The sequence below is a fragment of the Mesocricetus auratus genome, unplaced genomic scaffold, assembly GCF_017639785.1.
Source record: "Mesocricetus auratus isolate SY011 unplaced genomic scaffold, BCM_Maur_2.0 Super-Scaffold_100031, whole genome shotgun sequence".
In the NCBI taxonomy this organism is placed as follows: Eukaryota; Metazoa; Chordata; class Mammalia; order Rodentia; family Cricetidae; genus Mesocricetus; species Mesocricetus auratus.
In genome coordinates, this window is record NW_024429212.1 from 16,737,948 (window position 1) to 16,754,709 (window position 16,762).

Here is a 16,762-nt window from a genome sequence, read left to right on the forward strand (position 1 = left end):
CCCAGCATTTCAAAGGTCTCGGCAGGAGGGCCAGGAAGTGAAGGTCATTTTCCACTACCTTATGAGCTTGAGACTCAACCATGTCTCAAAAAGACTAAAATATGAAAATAATTAATCATGTAACATATTTCAGTGAAAATAAATCATTCATATTTTTAATTCTTATTCCTCTCTCATAGATTACATTCGACTACAGTTTTCCCTCCCTCCTCTCCTCCCAGGAAAAGGGTCCCGAGAGCAGGCAAAAGAGTCAGAGACTCCCCCTCACCCCCACCCCCCACCCCGCTCCTGCTGTTAGGAGTCCCACAGAAACCATGACACATGCAGAGGGCCTAGCTCAGACCCATACCTGGCCTGTAATTGTCACTTTAGTCTCTGATCCCCTGTGAGCCCTGCTTAGTTGATTTTGTGGGCTATGTTCTCCTCCCCTCTGGCTCCGACAATCTTGCCTCACACACCTCTTCAAGGTTTTCCTGGCTCTCTGTCAGATGTGGAATTGGTGAAAATCTTTTCCCATCTTCTGGCTGCTATTTTTTCCTATTGACGGTTTCCTGTGCTTTACAGAAGCTTTTCGTTTTACGAGGTCCCATTTTGTTGATGTTGTTAGTGCCTGTGCTGTTGGTGTTCCGTTCAGGTTGTCTCCTGTGCAAGCAAGTTTAAGGCTGTCCCCCCACTTGCTCTTCTGTCAGGTTCAGTGTGCCTGGTTCTATGCTGAGGTCTTTGGTCCACGTGGACTTCAGTTTTGTGCAGGGTGATAGATAAGGATCTATTTGCATTCTTCCATATTCTGATACCCAGTTAGACAAGCACCATTTGTTGAAGATGCTTTCTTTTTTACAATTGTGTATTTCTGGCTTCTTTATTTAAAAAAATGAGGTGTCCATGGCTGGTAGATTTACTTCTGGGTCTTCGATTCAATTCCATTGCTCAACCTGTACCCATCTGGTGTTTGTTTTTGTTTTTATTTGTCAATCGATTCCATTGATCAACCTGTCTTTTTGCCAATCAATTCTATTTGATCAAGCTCTCTGTTTCTATGCCAATACCATGCGGTTTTTATTACTGTGTCTCTATAGTACAAATTTAAATTAGAGATGGTGATACCTCTGGGTGTTCTTTTATTGTACAGGATTGTTCCAGCTATCCTGGGTTTTATGCTTTCTCATATGAAGTTGAGAATTTTCCTTTCGTGGTCTATAAAGAATTGTGTTGGGATTTTGATGGGGCTTGCGTTGATCTGTAGATTGCTTTTGGTAAGGTGGCCGTTTTCACTATGTTAATCCTACTAATCCATGAGCATGGGGGAATCTTTCCATCTTCTGATTGGAGTTGTGAGCTGGGATATGGTACTGAGGAGAAAGGGAGCTGTTGGGGGCAGGCTGGGCAGGCTCTGAGGAAGGGTTGGCAGTCTGTAGGGCGGGGCTTACCTGGGGTACTGGGTGCCAATGTGGCCTCTCAAGATTAGGCATTTATGAGCAATCATTTTGAAAGCATATATTAAGTAGTTTGTGTTTTTTAATTGAGCTCCCAGAACTGTCACCAGGGCAACTTAAATTATGAAGAAGATATTCAACATGAAGAGAAATAGCAATTTTAACATACAAAAAGAATTTTAACTTCATTTAAGAATGGACAGAAAAGACAATGTATCCTGTCTCATTCTCTGTAAGAGTACACATAACCATGAGCCAGAATGTTGGTACTTACTGCATACTAATGTCCCTTCCACCACCAGAAACTGGGCTTTTATTTCTTTAAAAAAAAAAAAAATCAAACGGACGCAACAAGGTGAGCCTGTGGTAGGTACCAGCTGCAGAAGAGGCTGAGGCAGGAGATCAGTTGATTCCATCCTGAATGTAAAGACCAGTGTAACACAGCCTGATCCCATCTCTAAATAGATAAATAAACAAACAAGCCCACAAAATGAAACCCAACTAGCCCAAATTGTATTGATGGTATAAATGTTTCAGTTTGATTGTCCCTTGAGTCAGCAGCATTTGGGCCTTGCTGTCAGGATTAGAGTTTCCTCTCTGACCACAGCTTTGATCTTGTCTACAGCTGCCCCTTGACCTCCTTCTGACCCGTTTCCAGCTCTGCACTGACAGACCCTTATCATGTTTGATTTCTCAGACCCTCCTACATTCAGCAGTTACAGCTTTGTCCTCAAAGTTGATTCCAAGTTCTTTCTTGTTTAACTTCCTGCCCTTCCCACCTCCCAAGGTCCAGTCATGTTTTGTTTTTTGTTTTTGTTTTTGTCTTCTGTACTTGGATTGCCAAACATCATTGAGAAAGTTGTCAAGACCATTAATATTTTGGGTAGAATGTCCCTTTAATTCTGGTCACCCAGGGGTGTTAAATTACCGATTTCAGGGACAGTGGGACCTAAAGGTGTGGTAATAGGCATGAGACACTTGGCTTGTGTGCAGAGGTCTGGGGTTGAAATGCAGGTGTGGAGGTAGGCGTGCTTTTGACATCTGCAATACTAGCGTTTAAGAGGCTGAGGCAGGAGCATAGATTCCTGGCTAGCTGACCTTTGTGATGGTTCCAGGCCAGCCTGAAATATAGCAAGACTCAAAAATAGATAGATAGATAGATAGATAGATAGATAGATAGATAGATAGATACCCACCCACCCACCCAAGCCCATCTGGCACCGAAGCCTGTATCTCCGGCATTCCTTTGGCCCAATTCACAACTCTCCCCTCATTCTCCCTTATCAGATGCATTCAGATCTTTCTTCTCACTTCCAGCACTGAACCCAGCCCCGAACCTTCAGTGTGTTTTAAGCCACTACTGTGCGCAGACGTGAGCAGAAGGGCATGTCTGTCAGCACCGGTTCCCTCCCGTGCTGTCTCGTCTCCTCTTGTTGCAAACACACCGCTCTACTCCCGTTACTGATTTTTCTTTCTTTCACCCAGGCCTGCCTTTAGGATTTAGTCCTTGCTTCTTACTTTTGGACTGGTTCTCTCCCCTCTACTTCAAAAAAGAAAAAAGAACAATAGAAAAGAAAAATGGCTACCACCACTGCAGTTATCGGTGGTCTCAGCAAGAGCCATTTGAGACAAGCAATAGGTATAGATTCCAGGAGACCGAAGTTGGTGGCCGGATGACAGATAGACACCAAAAGTGACAAATGCAGACTTTATGTGTTTGGGTGCTGTGTCTGCTTGTTTGCCTGCTTACCATGTGCATGCAATGCCCATCAGCTCCAGAAGAGGGCACCAGATTCCCTGGGACTGGAGTTACATGTAGGTGCTAGCATCAGACCCTGACCCCAGGAAGGGCAGCCAGTGCTCTTAACCTGAGTGCGGACTTCCTTAAAGAAAGCTAACAGCAGAGGGGGCTAATGGCACAGACCCCCGAAGGACAGGGGTGTGTTTGCATGTTTAGAGGGCAGATTTAAATATGATTACCTGTTTTAAAGTGAGATTCACGGGATTAACTTCAAACATCTTTAGTTATGTGTGTGTAAGACCAGCCGAAATCTTTCCTGATTGGCCCAGCATCATTCCTGACTTCCTGTTCGTGTATCTCATGCACTGAACGGCGCACCCTCGTTCGGGGCTTTAAGTAAGGTTGTATTTGGTGCATGAGTCTCCATCGTGCGCTCCTCGGCCTTTATATTTCTCTTTCAAGAGCTCCTGCCTTTTCAGTAGTCAGATATGGTTCCTGGCACTGTATAACCAGATCGTTCATGGAATTAAGTTTAACTTACTTGATTTGAACAGGGCCTGGGAAGGTGGCTCTGTGGTTAAGAGAACTTTGCTGCTCTGGCAGAGGTTCAGTTCCCAGCAACTACATGGCAGCCCACAGCTGCACACACACAGCGCACAGACATCCATGCCCGAATTGCTGGCACCTGTAGTCCCAGCTTTGGACTCTTATGAGTTTAAGACCAGCCAGGAATGTATAGTAAGACTGTCTCAAAAACAAAGAAGTACAATATAATTGCTGTCTCTGAAGTTAGGTTGAGAGGATAAGAACTGCAATATAGTCTCTGCCCTCCAGGAGCTGGTGGATTAGTCAAGAACTCAAACATACGCTCAGTGAAACATTTAGATAGCAGTTCTGACAAATAAGAAACAAAATAATCCGATTAATTCCAGTGACTGGAATTTAGCGAAGAGAGCGATTTGCTTTTGCTCACGTTGGTCAAGGGAACCTGTGTGGGGCTCATGGGAATTTAAACTTAATTCTGAAAATGAGTAAATTTTAGGTAAAAAGCAAAACACTCAATCCAGATTTTTTTTCATGAATTTTACAGTGCTTTGCCCTTTGAGGGGAAAAAAACGTCTTTATATGAATTACTTGTTTAATTATATTTCCTATGCAATAGAGTTAAAGTAAACTCTTGAACGTGTTTGATGTGTCAGTTGCCTTCAGTTTCCAATGTCTGCTGTTTTGTTCCAGGCCTCCTGATTTTCAGCTGTTGAAAGAAGGACAAAGGTTCGTTCAAATCAGTTTCACCCACCTGAGGGGGCCAGGTGGTGTCAGCTCCTGGACTTCCTGTGTTGGTGTGGAACAAAGAAACGTGTGACATGTCCAGCATTTTCTTTTGTGAGAGAAAGATGATTTGTTTGATCTGTCTGATTTATCGTACAGATGTCCCATTGAGGGGTCTAATTGAACCTGTTGAAATAGACACGAGCACAGCCTCCATCTAAAATACCGTTCCTTTGTTGGTGAGGCTGTGCCCATTATATTTGAGAACAGCTTTTGTGGTCTTACGGGATTTTAAGGTACTAGCGTGTTACTTGGATTATTTGAAAGAATATCTAAAGTATTAATATAAATGCAGGCTGTGGGTTTTTTGTTTTTCCTCACCCCATCTCATAACTCTTAGTGATGTTTGCTCAGTTGCAGCCCTGTCTCACAACACACCCTTTCAAGTCTCTGATTAAATGTCCCTGGTCATCAGTCACGCCTTAGTCACAGGGTGTTCAGCACCAATAAGAGAGAGACACTTATTTATTGATGGATGTCTTTATGGCTTTAACCTAGTATGAAATGTAAGTGTCTTAAAACCTCAAGGGAAAGAATGAGATATAAAAACTAAGAAAGTTTCATTCTAGCTATTTTATATTTGTCATTATTTTAATATATATGTATAAATGTTTACCCGGGGGTCAGAAGAGGGCATTGGATTCCCTGGAACTGGAGTTAGTGGCAGTTGTGAAACCACCATGTGAACCCTGGGAATCTAACCTAGGTCCCCTGTAAGAACACATGGTCTTCACCACTGAGGCATCTTTTCAGCCTACACACCCTAATTTCCTGAAGTTATACTTTCTTCCTATCCAACCATCACTTGCCTGGTGGTGTAGGTTAGATTCTAGTTAAAAAGCTGTGTGTGATACTGGAATTTTGGGCATCTTCCTGCATCCCCCAGGACCTTGCTTTGAGCTCCTTGCTTCCCTGGCCTTTCCTTCCCACTCCCACGGCTTCTCGACCCCACACGTCCTCATCCAGTCAGCAGGAGGGCTCTGACGAGGGCTCGGGAGCGGCATGCCGCTGGGGCACACTGTTCGTCTCTTAATCTGACTTAAACTGAATCTGAAAAGAGAAAGATACACTCAGGGGCACAGCTGTTATCCTTAGTGGCTTGTGATCGGCTGTAACTCCTGAGTTTTCAAACTTAAGTGTCTTTCATTGAAAAATGTAGATGTACCAACTTCACTTTCTATTATGACTCTTGTGTTTTTCATTCCAAGGAATTTTTCTGTGTAATGATCAACCAGAACTAGGAAATATTCACCTTTTTTTTTTTCAAACAAAAGTAAAAATCAGTGGAACAGGATAGTGCCTTTAAAATATTACCGTATTTGTTTGCTGTACTGCTTGAGGAATTGTAAAATGGGATTGGGCGGTGGTGATGCACATCTTTAACCCCAACTCTCAGGAGGCAGAAACAGCAGATCTGTGAGTTCAAGGCCAACCTGATCAACAGAGCAAGTTCCAGGACAGCCAGGGCGGTTATGCAGAGAAACCCCATCTTGAAAACAAAACCAAAAAAAAAAAAAAAAAAAACACCAAACAGACAAACAAAAAAAAAAGAATTGTAAAAGTGTTAGGAATAGGCAAAGGAAATCTGGAAAAGAATTGTATCAAACATATAGTAGAAATGGAGAAATTAAAGCCTTCTGAGGTTTATATGTGAGAGAGTATAAGTAAGGCTGTGTCTAAGGAATGGAAATTTTTACCTTGAAATTCCAGAATATAACTGGAAATGCTTGTCTTCCCATTGTAATTCCCATTTGGATTGTCTTTCCTGGACAGTGGCCGTTCTGGAGAAGTAGTGCAGTTTTTCAATGACGCCATTACGACAGCGGATATTGACCGTCCTGGAGCCTGTGAAGCACAGAGTGCGCCACCGCCTCCCAGCACGTGGAGCGAGCACACGAGCGATGATGAGCAAGGCTTCGTCTCCTCGCTTCTCCCAGGAAACAGACCAAAGGCAGCAGATTCGAGGCCACAGCCTCGCAAGCAAAGCAGCATAAGGAAAAAGAAAGCCGGTCAGAAAGTGGATTCCGAGCACAGAGAGCAGACGGTGGCCGATGTCACTGAGCAGCTGGGTAACTGCAGCTTGGGCAGTCAGGAGGAAGCCTGTGAATTTCCCTCAGAGAAAGAAGACTCTCAGATTTCTTCACCCGGCCCGTCACGTGAAGGGCTGCACAGCTTAGCAGTTCCTGACGACAGGAGTAGTGTGCCGGGGGTCACTCTTGTGGGGATTAGCAAGAAAAGTGCTGAGCATTTCAGGACCAAGTTTGCCAGATCTAACCAAGGTTCCGGGTCAGCCTCGGGCCCGGTGCAGGTGTGCCCTGAGGTTGCAAAGGCAAACTTACTCCGAGTTCTAAAGGACACCTTGACTGAATGGAAGACAGAAGAGACACTGACGTTCTTGTACGGCCAAGATCATGCCTCTGTGTGCCTGAAACGGTCTTCAGCCCCTGTGCCTGGTGAAGAACTCGATGAAGATGACATAAGCTGTGAGGCGGGTATTTGTGGTCCTGCCCCGAGCCAACCTCAGAACAACCTGGATGAGACGCTACCCGTTAGAGGCTCAGGCACGGCCATTAAGCCAGTGCCGAGCTACGAGAGCTTGAAAAAAGAAACTGAGATGCTGAACCTGAGGGTCAGGGAGTTCTACAGAGGACGCTATATCTTAAACGAAGAAACGACCAAGTCGCAGGACCCAGGAGAGGTATGTCTTCCGATGAATTCTTTTTCTTTTTTTTTTTTTTTTTTTTTTTTGAGGCTGCTCACATTTGGAGAGCTCAGCAGAGCAAATCTGGGGGCACGCCTCGAGCTGCTTGCCGTAGGATAGATTGGTTGCTTAGACAGTTACATGCTTTTCGAGGTAATGTTCAGTTAGCATCCTTCTGAATCGTTACAGGCGTGGCTAGGGAGTTGGCTCACTGGAGAAGGTACTTGCTACCCAAGCCTGGGGAGCCACGTTCGGATTCCCGGCACTCATGGACTGAAGGCACAGTGGCATACATCTGTTATCCACGGCCAGGCAAGGGGAGGGGCGGAGACAGGGACACCAGGGGCTCCCTGATCAGCCAGTCTAGAAGAAACGCCTCCAAGTTCAGAGAGAGACTGTCTACAAACTGAGGTGGAGGACCATGATAGAGGAAGTCGGACAGCATTGACCTTTGACCTCCGCATGCCCACAAGTGCGCACACGCATGCGTAGGGAGACACACCTCACAAACACAAAAGATGAAAGGTTACAGGTGAAAATACCATAGAAAAGGGATTTACTGGGCAGTAACGAATACACACGAGGTCCACCCGGTCATCTGCTAGCTTTTTAAAAGCTTGGTTCTTTGAGTCTGTTGTCTGTACATGGGACTTTTGAGTAGCCGCCATTGTTTTTTGTTCAGAGTGTGTGACATAACTGTACAAAATCCTTATACATAGACTGTGCACTGCTGAGGTGTAGGAAGGAGTCTGTAATATTTCCATTGTATACTTCTGGTTTATATGTGCTGCCCGGGAAGTCTTATGGCGTGGAGAGAAGAGTGGATAATCGTCTTAATTTAGCATAAAACTCTATTATTAAAGGAGTTATGAGTGATGTTGCCCTCAGATTAAAGTCACACTTGGAGATTTGGAGAGGGAAGGTAGAAAGAGAAGCATACAGAAACTTTGGATCTTTACAGAACTTTCGCCTAGCCTCCCGCCATACTTGGAACCACAGTATCATTATTAGGTAGCATCCAAAACTTGCATTAAGCTCAGAGGAACACTGGTCTCTTCCAGAGAGCCGCAAAAGCCTTACCTCCACTCACAGCTTCCACTAAGAAGCCTTGAAAGGAAAAGCCAGTGTCTGAAGTCTGGCCGCCCCGTAGAACGGTTTGCCGCTTTCTTCGTTGGCATTCAGCAGCAAGAGTACAGATTTTTGAGTGTTTACAGTGAGCACACAGACCAGGGTGCTTCCTTATAAGGAAAGTGGATGGCCTTGGTGACTGCCCTGACCATTGCCTCTCCCGGAATCGCTGCCCTACAGTACAGATCACTTTTGCCAATTTTGAGCAGGCTGTATTCTTTGCTCTCCAGCTTGTTTCATAGAATACTGTTTGGTCTGGCTCGGTTTTTATGTGTTTGTGTCATCGCGTGTCCCTGTAGTTCATTCTTTCATTACTGAGGACTGTGCCATCGCATAAGGACAGTAGTCCCATGGGTCCCCGGGGATATGTCCCATGAGCTCTGAGCCAACCGAGGGAGAAGAAATTTCTCTTCACCTTGAACAGGGACCAGCAGCCCAAGGAAAGTCCGTCCAGGTCCAGCTTTGCAAGACCGCGCTTACTAGGATCACTAACAGGCTGGGCAGCCACGGCTGCATGGCTGGAAAGTCTTGCACTGGGTGACGCTCACCAACACCAGCCAGCCTTCTGCCTCTTACGTGCTCTAGCGCCAAGACCACATGCAGCTGGGAGGCCAGAGGGGCAGAAGTGGAGCCAGAATCGCTGGTGTGGGCCTTCAGCGGGGAAATGTTCACAGCTCCCTCGCTCCCGTCAGAGGCCCAGCCGCTATGGCTGCATCCCCAGGGATTGCGCTGCATGATGGACACCAGTTATGAAGTCACCTGGGGAATGTGGCTCTGCAGCTCCCTGTCCAATGAGTGCTTTTAAATGCTTGACTCTTTCATATAGTTCCAGTTGTCTGCTAGAATTGTCAACTGTCATTTTTCTTAGAAGATGTTAACTTTCTATAGCTCATACAGTATATCATTTAGCAGTGATATAATTTCATTATCTGAATCCCTGACTTTGATGGAGTAATGCTCCTGGCTTTTATTATCTTATTTTATTAGATATCAAACATTTTGCAAACTGAGCTTAGTGATACATGCCTGTAATCCCAGTGTTTGGAAGGCTGAGGCAGGAGGATCATGAGTTTAAGTCTGTCTGATGCACATAGGAGACCCTAGCCTGAGAGGCAGGATGTTGTTATCCTCTAGGAGGGATCCCACATTGCCATAACCTGATCAGGAGTTGAGGTGACTTAGTGATGACAGCGGTCCTCAAAAGTCAGCCTTTCTCCTATTCCGTCTGGCTCCCAGTGTGTGCTCCTTCCAAGCCTGCCTCCACTGGGGGAGCATGACCTATAACCCTGACCTGTCATTTCTGTTAGAAAAAAGAATCACCTCTTCCAGGATTCGCCTGTGCACTCTCCTGAGTTACCCTTTCCGGGAACTCAACCCAAAATCTGCACTACCTTGCTCATTCTGTGATGCTTTCAAACAAGCGAAGTGTGTTTATTTCGTTTTGTTTTTCCTTTCATCTCTCTCATTCCCAGTTTGTTTGAATGATCTTTTCTGAAAACAGGACTTTCCCATGAATGAATTCTAGTAATTGTTGATGTTAACCCTTGAGTGTACATTTATTGTAAAAGTACATTTATTATTAGCTAGCATTTTGCAGAGGGACCAGGCGGGTTCCTCAGCCTGATGATGATGAAATGTATTAATTCTTAAGTCTGTTTCTATGCTAGAGGAATGAACTTTTCTATTATTGCTCTACTCATAAAGAGAAAAAAACCACTTTATTTCTGTTTGTTTTGTTTAAGAATGTGTTTCAGCGTGATCCCAGCTTCCCACTGATTGATTCAAGTTCCCAGAACCAGATTAGAAAACGGATTGTTCTTGAAAAATTGAGCAAAGTGTGAGTATGGATGGGTTACGAGTTCGCAGTTTATAAGCACCTATGAATTCTGAACTTTTTTCTTTTTATGACAAGCTTGCATGAATTTCCTCACGAAAATTTTCCAGATACTTTCAGTACCAAGTTCTTTTTGTAGATAATACATAAAGGGGAAAACTGAGACTATAGAGTAGAAAAACAAAACACACAATGCTGTGCTAAGCCAGCAAACAGAGAGAGCTGTTGAAGCAAGCCAAGGAAACTCAGCTCTGTGGTGAACAGTCATGTCGCTGGACATCGCCACAGCCCGTCTGCATACTCATAGGCCCACTTCGCACTCAAGAGCATGGGTTCAGTCAGTTCAACATATCAAAGGCACGCTTCACACTCAAGAGCATGGGTTCAGTCAGTTCAACATACCAAAGGCCCACCTCACACTCAAGAGCATGGGTTCAGTCACTCAACATACCATAGGCCAACTTCACACTCAAGAGCATGGGTTCAGTCACTCAACATACCAAAGGCCCACCTCACACTCAAGAGCATGGGTTCAGTCACTCAACATACCATAGGCCAACTTCACACTCAAGAGCATGGGTTCAGTCAGTTCAACATACCAAAGGCCCACCTCACACTCAAGAGCATGGGTTCAGTCACTCAACATACCATAGGCCAACTTCACACTCAAGAGCATGGGTTCAGTCAGTTCAACATACCATAGACCAACTTCACACTCAAGAGCATGGGTTCAGTCATTCAACATACCATAGGCACACTTCACACTCAAGAGCATGGGTTCAGTCACTCAACATACCATAGGCCCACCTCACACTCACTCAAGAACATGGGTTCAGTCAGGTCAGCTTTGCACTTTGTCTTGAAACATCCTGTGATGGAAAAGACTGCTCTTAAAGTTAGCCCAGACACAAATAACACTTAAAGTTACTCTTGTTTCTGGCCAGGCGGTAGTGGCACACGCCTTTAATCCCAGCACTTGGGAGGCAGAGGCAGGGGGATCTCTGAGTTCAAGGCCAGCCTGGTCTATAGAGCGAGTTCCAGCACAGCCTCCAAAACAATACAGAGAAACCCTGTCTTTAAAAAAAAAAAAAAAAAAAGTTACTCTTGTTTCTGTTTTATTGTTGTTGGTTTGGTTTGTTTGTTTTTTCCAAGACAGGGGAAGTTTCTAAATTTTTTTTCCATAGGTATAAAGTCAACCTTGAACTTTTAAACCTGCATTTTTTCATTTATCAGGAAAATATGAAGGGTATCAATCACTGTTTAAGGAGTTATAAATAGACAAGTCTTAGTTTTGTAGTGTTTTGAAAAGAGGAAAAACATTTCCTGGAAGCATAATATTTTTGAGCCGTCAAGATATAAAATACTATTGGTGATATAATGAGAAATACAGCTATTTCACTTTAAAAGACATATTTCTAAGCCACACCTGAAATCCTTTTTGATTAGCATGGGCATCTTTAGTTAGTTGGTTTGTTGGTTTGGTTTGTGGTCTTTTGGAAACAGCCTGAAACTCACTGTGTAGACCAGGCTAGCATCTAGCTCACAGAAATCTATTTGCCTCTGTCTCTGCCTCGGAGGGCTGGGGTTAAGGAAGTACTGCCATTGTGTCTTGATTTGGTTCAACTTAAAAAAAAAAAAAAAAAGATCACGAAGAACTACTCTTAGTCATTACATAAATGTTTGTTGAGCATGTCCTTCTGTCAGGCTCTGCAGATAGATGTGACTTTTATTCTGCTGTGTGTGTGTGTGTGTTTTGAATGTATATGTACAGAATCTATGTATATATTCATATGCGTGCAGGTCCATGTATGTGGGCATGGAGGCCAGAAGCCAACCTCAGATATTATTTCCAAAGAGTCGTCCACCGTGTTTCTTGAGCCAGGATCTCACTGGGACCTAGGACTAACGCACTAGGCTACAGTAGCTGGACCCTGAGCCCAACGATAGACCTGTCTCCTCCCGAGGTCCCTATGCTTGTGTGTGCGTCTCTGCAGCCCCTTGCTTGTTGTTCTTTGGTTTGTTTGTTTGTTTGTCTTTAACTAATATCAACACTTGTCTTGTATGTGAAACAACTCTGTATAAGTCACCACCTATCTGATACAATGCAAGACAATGTCAAACTTAACTTGGTTTATTCGGGTATTGAGTGGTGGGATGGATTATCATTTCAGCTCCGTAGTTAGAAGATAGGGATTTCACTGGAAATGATTTCCTAGATGTTTTAGCTAATGGAGGTGATGGCTGAGTGCTGACCAAGCCCTAAACAGCACCCCACCACCACCACCACCAAGGCTGAGGGGCACTGTGGAAGAGGAAGCAGGAAGATTCTACGCGCCAGAGGACCGGGGGAAGAAGGGCTTTGAAATGCCATTTTCCTGGGCTGACTTTTCTTTTTTTAATACCAGAAAAAAGTAAATGGTTAGGAATGGTGATGTTGTTATAGTTATATATTTTTTTAAAAAATACCCTTGTATTTAGAGAGATGAGTGAAAATGAGGGTCCAATGACATAATGTCAAGAGTTTGCAAACATTTACCATTTTCAAAAATAATCTGTACTATTTTAAAGTTTTTTTAAATGGGTCACTAAATGTATCTGTTATATAAATCACCTACTGTTGTGTTTATCTTCAAGTTCTCGCTAAAATATTTCTACAGGTATCTTCTTGTGTTTGTTGGAATAGTGTTTATGTGATTATTCAAAGGATAATGATTTCATATTAAAACTATGGAATTAAAGTGAGGACAGGTTGCTCTTCATGTAAAACAAAAACCTAGGGACAGAAAGAGTCACAGGCAGCAGCCAGGGTGGCTTTGCGTCACAGGGCTTATGCTGTGCAGCAGGGACACAGGGCTGGAGTTAGGAGAACGCTCCTTTGACCTCCCAGGAGTCATAAGGCAGCTTAACTTCCACTTCTGTCCCAGTGTCACTGGTGGCCTTGGGAAGGGACCCAGAGGCAGGCATGCCCACTGAAGTGTTTCCACACAACAATGAACTTCTAGCTATAAGTAACGTGTAATTTTGTTGTTGTTTTTTCTTTTCAGGTTACCTGGACTTTTGGGTCCTCTTCAGATTACAATGGGCGATGTTTACTCTGAACTTAAAAACCTTGTGCAGACTTTCAGGTTAGTGTTAATTTTGTGATTTTTTTTTTCCTTTTCTGTTATTTTGACCGTGTTGAACCTTGCACAGTCTATAGGTGGACTGAGACAGGAAAGTACGTGTCTCGCCATTGTGGGCTCACATTGTAAACTCAGTGCTGTTTTCTCCTCCTCTAAAATTACTTGTTGTTTTCTATTGAGTATAGCTCCTTCTGGCTCAAATTTGGACATAGGTTTACTTTGGATAGCTTGCTTATAAAGTAAAATTGCAGGATGGCGAGATGACTCTGTCAGCAGAATGCTGCCTTGTAATGTTAAGAGACATCACGACCACAGCAGCTCTTACACAGGGAAAACATTGAATTGAGGTGTCGGCTTACAGTTCAGAGGATTCGTCCATATTGTCATGGCGGCAAAAATGATGGCACACAGGCAGGCACGGTGCTGGGGACATAATTGAGAGACGTACATCTGGATCCACAGGCCACAGGAGACTGTCCCGCTAGGCCTAGCTTGAGCATGTAAGACCTCAGAGCCCTCCTCCACAGTGACACACTTCTTTAACAAGGCCACACCTCCTAATAGCGCCGCTCCCCCTGGGCAAGCATTCAAACACATGAGTCTTTGGAGGCCACTCCTATTCAAGCCACCACAAGTCCCCAAAAGCTAAGTTTAAAAAAAAATGAAAAAGCTAGCATAGTGTGTATGCTAATAATCTCAACCCTGGGGAGGGGAGACGGCCCTTTGACCTGCTGGCCGGCCAGCCTAGGCTACTTGGCAAGTTCCAGGCCGGAGGGAAACCCTGACCTAGAAATGATGGCTGACACCTGAGACACTAAACCCAATTGTCCTGTGACCTCCCCACATACATACACACGCACGCAGGGTCTGCACTGCTGTGTGGGGGTCGTCACTCTATTATTTGGCCCTCAGCAAGTCTTGACAAGGGCAGCGGAACAAGGCAGCTTAACTTAGTTTAGCTTGAGGGAAGCATGCAGGGTGTGGTACTGTGTCTGAGTTGATTCACCAGATGGAGCTAGACTGTGAGCTGCCTGTTAGAACCGGAGTAAGGCCAGGTCTGTCCCCAGGGCAGTGCTTCCCTCCACTTGCCTTCCCTGTCTTCTTCAGTCCCCTCTTCCTATAACTTAGCTCTGCTACAAGCAGACACTTAGTCAACAGTGTCAATCTGCTTCCTGGGTTTAGGCCCTGAACACATTCAGAGGCAATCTGTGCCTTAAGCACCTTACCAGCTGCTGAGGGTTCCTGTATTCCACCGTGGGCTCGGAATGGTGAAAGAGTAGGTGTGTTATTGCACACACACACACACACACACACATACACACAGGAAACTGCATGGGGTGAGAGGTGTGCTGGTCACCCAGATTTCTTCTGGTAAATATAATAGTCACTCACATACAGTTTTACCCATCATCTGGTAAATATATGTAGTCACTTACATACAATTTTACCCATCGTCCCTCAGTAAAACTGGAGAATCATCACACATGTTCTTGGTGGTAGAAAGTTGCCTTGCAGGTCCCTGAAGATGTTCTTTCAGGAACCCTCATGAAGAACTGTTGTTAGAGCTAACATGTAGAGTCAGTCTGCTGTGTGGCCTGGGAGTATGGTTCAGTGGTGGAGTTGTGGTTGGCGTGCATAAGGCCCAGTTTTGACCTCTTAGAAGACATACAAAATCCCCCTTAAGTCATTTGTTCCCTGGATTGGCAACTTTACCGGTGTCCAGTCCGAGTCTGTCCGGTTTCCTCACACACACATCATAGGAGCAGCTGGGATATACTTGAGTCCTTCTAAGGTTGAAAACCGGTAACTTCACCAACACTTTCAAACCCAAAGAGCCTAATGGGATTACTGAGGAAGGTTTTGTAAGGAAATCTACTATGTAACTCGAGTTACCCATCAAGCTTCATTCTCCTGACACCTGAGCTAGCCAGGGCAGGAGACACATGGTTCTTCATTCCTAATGAGCAGACTGCAGCTGTGTGGGGACTTTGATTTGTCCATTTTAATGTACAAACTTGTTTTGTCACTTTTTCTGTCATCCCTGTTTTGCAGCTAGATCCCTCCCAATCACATTTTTCGTTGATGGCATAAGTTAAAGACTTGGGTAATTTTAAGTCAGTAGCATCATTTTATCAAGTGTAGGGGTGATGGTAATTATGGGGGTGTGAACGTGAAACACGGGTGGTCAGGAGTTGGTTGTCATCGGAATGATGAGTAGTATACAAGAGCTTAGTTTTTGCTTTCTCTACTTTTACAGATGCTTGGAATTTAATAAAGACATCTGTGAAAAACAAGCCCAAAAGTTAACATTATCTTGGTAGGGGATACTGTAGAATCCTGCTCCCAAGACAACTTGGTGTTGAGTAAGTTATTTTTCACAGTCTGTCCTCTAAAGCCTGTGGGTCAGAAGTCTATAGCTCTTAAGTTTCCCTGACTGCCTTCAAGGGTATGTCAGGGGCCCCCAGGGAGGATGAGAAAGTGTGGCCCTATAGTCTGTGTTTCTTCTGTAAGCATGGCCCACTGCTGGCAGTGAATACAGATAGTGGGAGAGAGTTGACAGGAATAACTGCGGTTTTCTCTTTGAAATGATCTAAGAACCTGTAGAACAGCCATCCCTAAACCATTTAACAGCTATAAATGTGTGGCCTGGGCCCCGGAGACCAGGTCTCCTTTGAATTGTTAGGTTTGTGCTCAGACAGCAGGATAGCTTAAAAGCCCCCTAGGTGATTCCATCGTGCAGAGTTGAGAGCCTGGCTCGGGCTCTCTGAAGAGCCTTTCTCGCCTGAGTAGAGCGCTGCCCACCGCCCCCACCCCCACTCCCACCCGACCCCAGTTGGGCTATGTCTGTTTCACCTGTCACAGCACAGGACGTGCTCCAACCAGACGGTCAAGATGCTTGTCCGAGCAGATACTGATTAAAACCCTTGTCTCTTCTGCCACTAAAATCCTCTTGAAATTAATTGCATCTATGATGAATCAAGACTTTTTTCTAAATGTGTGTACATTTTAAATAATGTGTGCCCAAGGGAGCCAGAAGAGGGCGCTGGGTCTCCTGGAACTGGGAATACATGAGCCACATGATGTGTGTGTTAGGAACTGAACCCCAGTCCTCTGGAAAGAACAGCCAGTGTTTGTAAAACCCTGAGCCATTCCTCCAGTCCCTTTTAGTTCTTTTTTTTTAAAGTATTAGTAGTAAATACATTTATTTTGCATGTATACTAGAGACTTTTTGGATCAGCAACATGAAAACAAGTGGACCTTTGCTATTATGCTAATGTACTAGAAATACTTGGAGCTAAAAACAAAATCTCTGGTGGTTTGAATGACAGTGACCCCCATGGGTTCATACGGTTGAATATTTGGTCTCCAGTTGTGGAGCTTTTTAGGAAAGATTAGGAGGTGTGTGTGCATGTCACATGTGCCAAGGAAGCCATCCCATACAGAGACTGACTAGAGCTGGAAGGTTTGAGAGTG

The 16,762-nt window shown here is 44.5% G+C and overlaps 1 protein-coding gene across 5 annotated transcripts in view; it reads left to right on the forward strand.

Annotated features, from left to right (window-relative positions):
• Nucleotides 1-16,762, forward strand: part of Rpap2 (RNA polymerase II associated protein 2) — a 66,478-nt gene that overhangs the window by 13,058 nt on the left and 36,658 nt on the right. For 4 of the 5 annotated variants that reach the window (XR_005872304.1, XM_005077390.4, XM_040733459.1 and 1 more), the window contains exons 7-10: nucleotides 4,411-4,446; nucleotides 6,277-7,201; nucleotides 10,075-10,169; nucleotides 13,211-13,291. Coding sequence is in view for 3 of the 5 variants with exons in the window: in XM_005077390.4 (XP_005077447.1) it covers nucleotides 4,411-4,446; nucleotides 6,277-7,201; nucleotides 10,075-10,169; nucleotides 13,211-13,291 (1,137 nt within the window). In the remaining 2 variants the exon portion in view is untranslated. Of the gene's footprint in view, nucleotides 1-4,410; nucleotides 4,447-6,276; nucleotides 7,202-10,074; nucleotides 10,170-13,210; nucleotides 13,292-15,545; nucleotides 15,652-16,762 lie in introns of all 5 variants that reach the window. The other variant, XR_005872305.1, reaches the window with a different exon arrangement.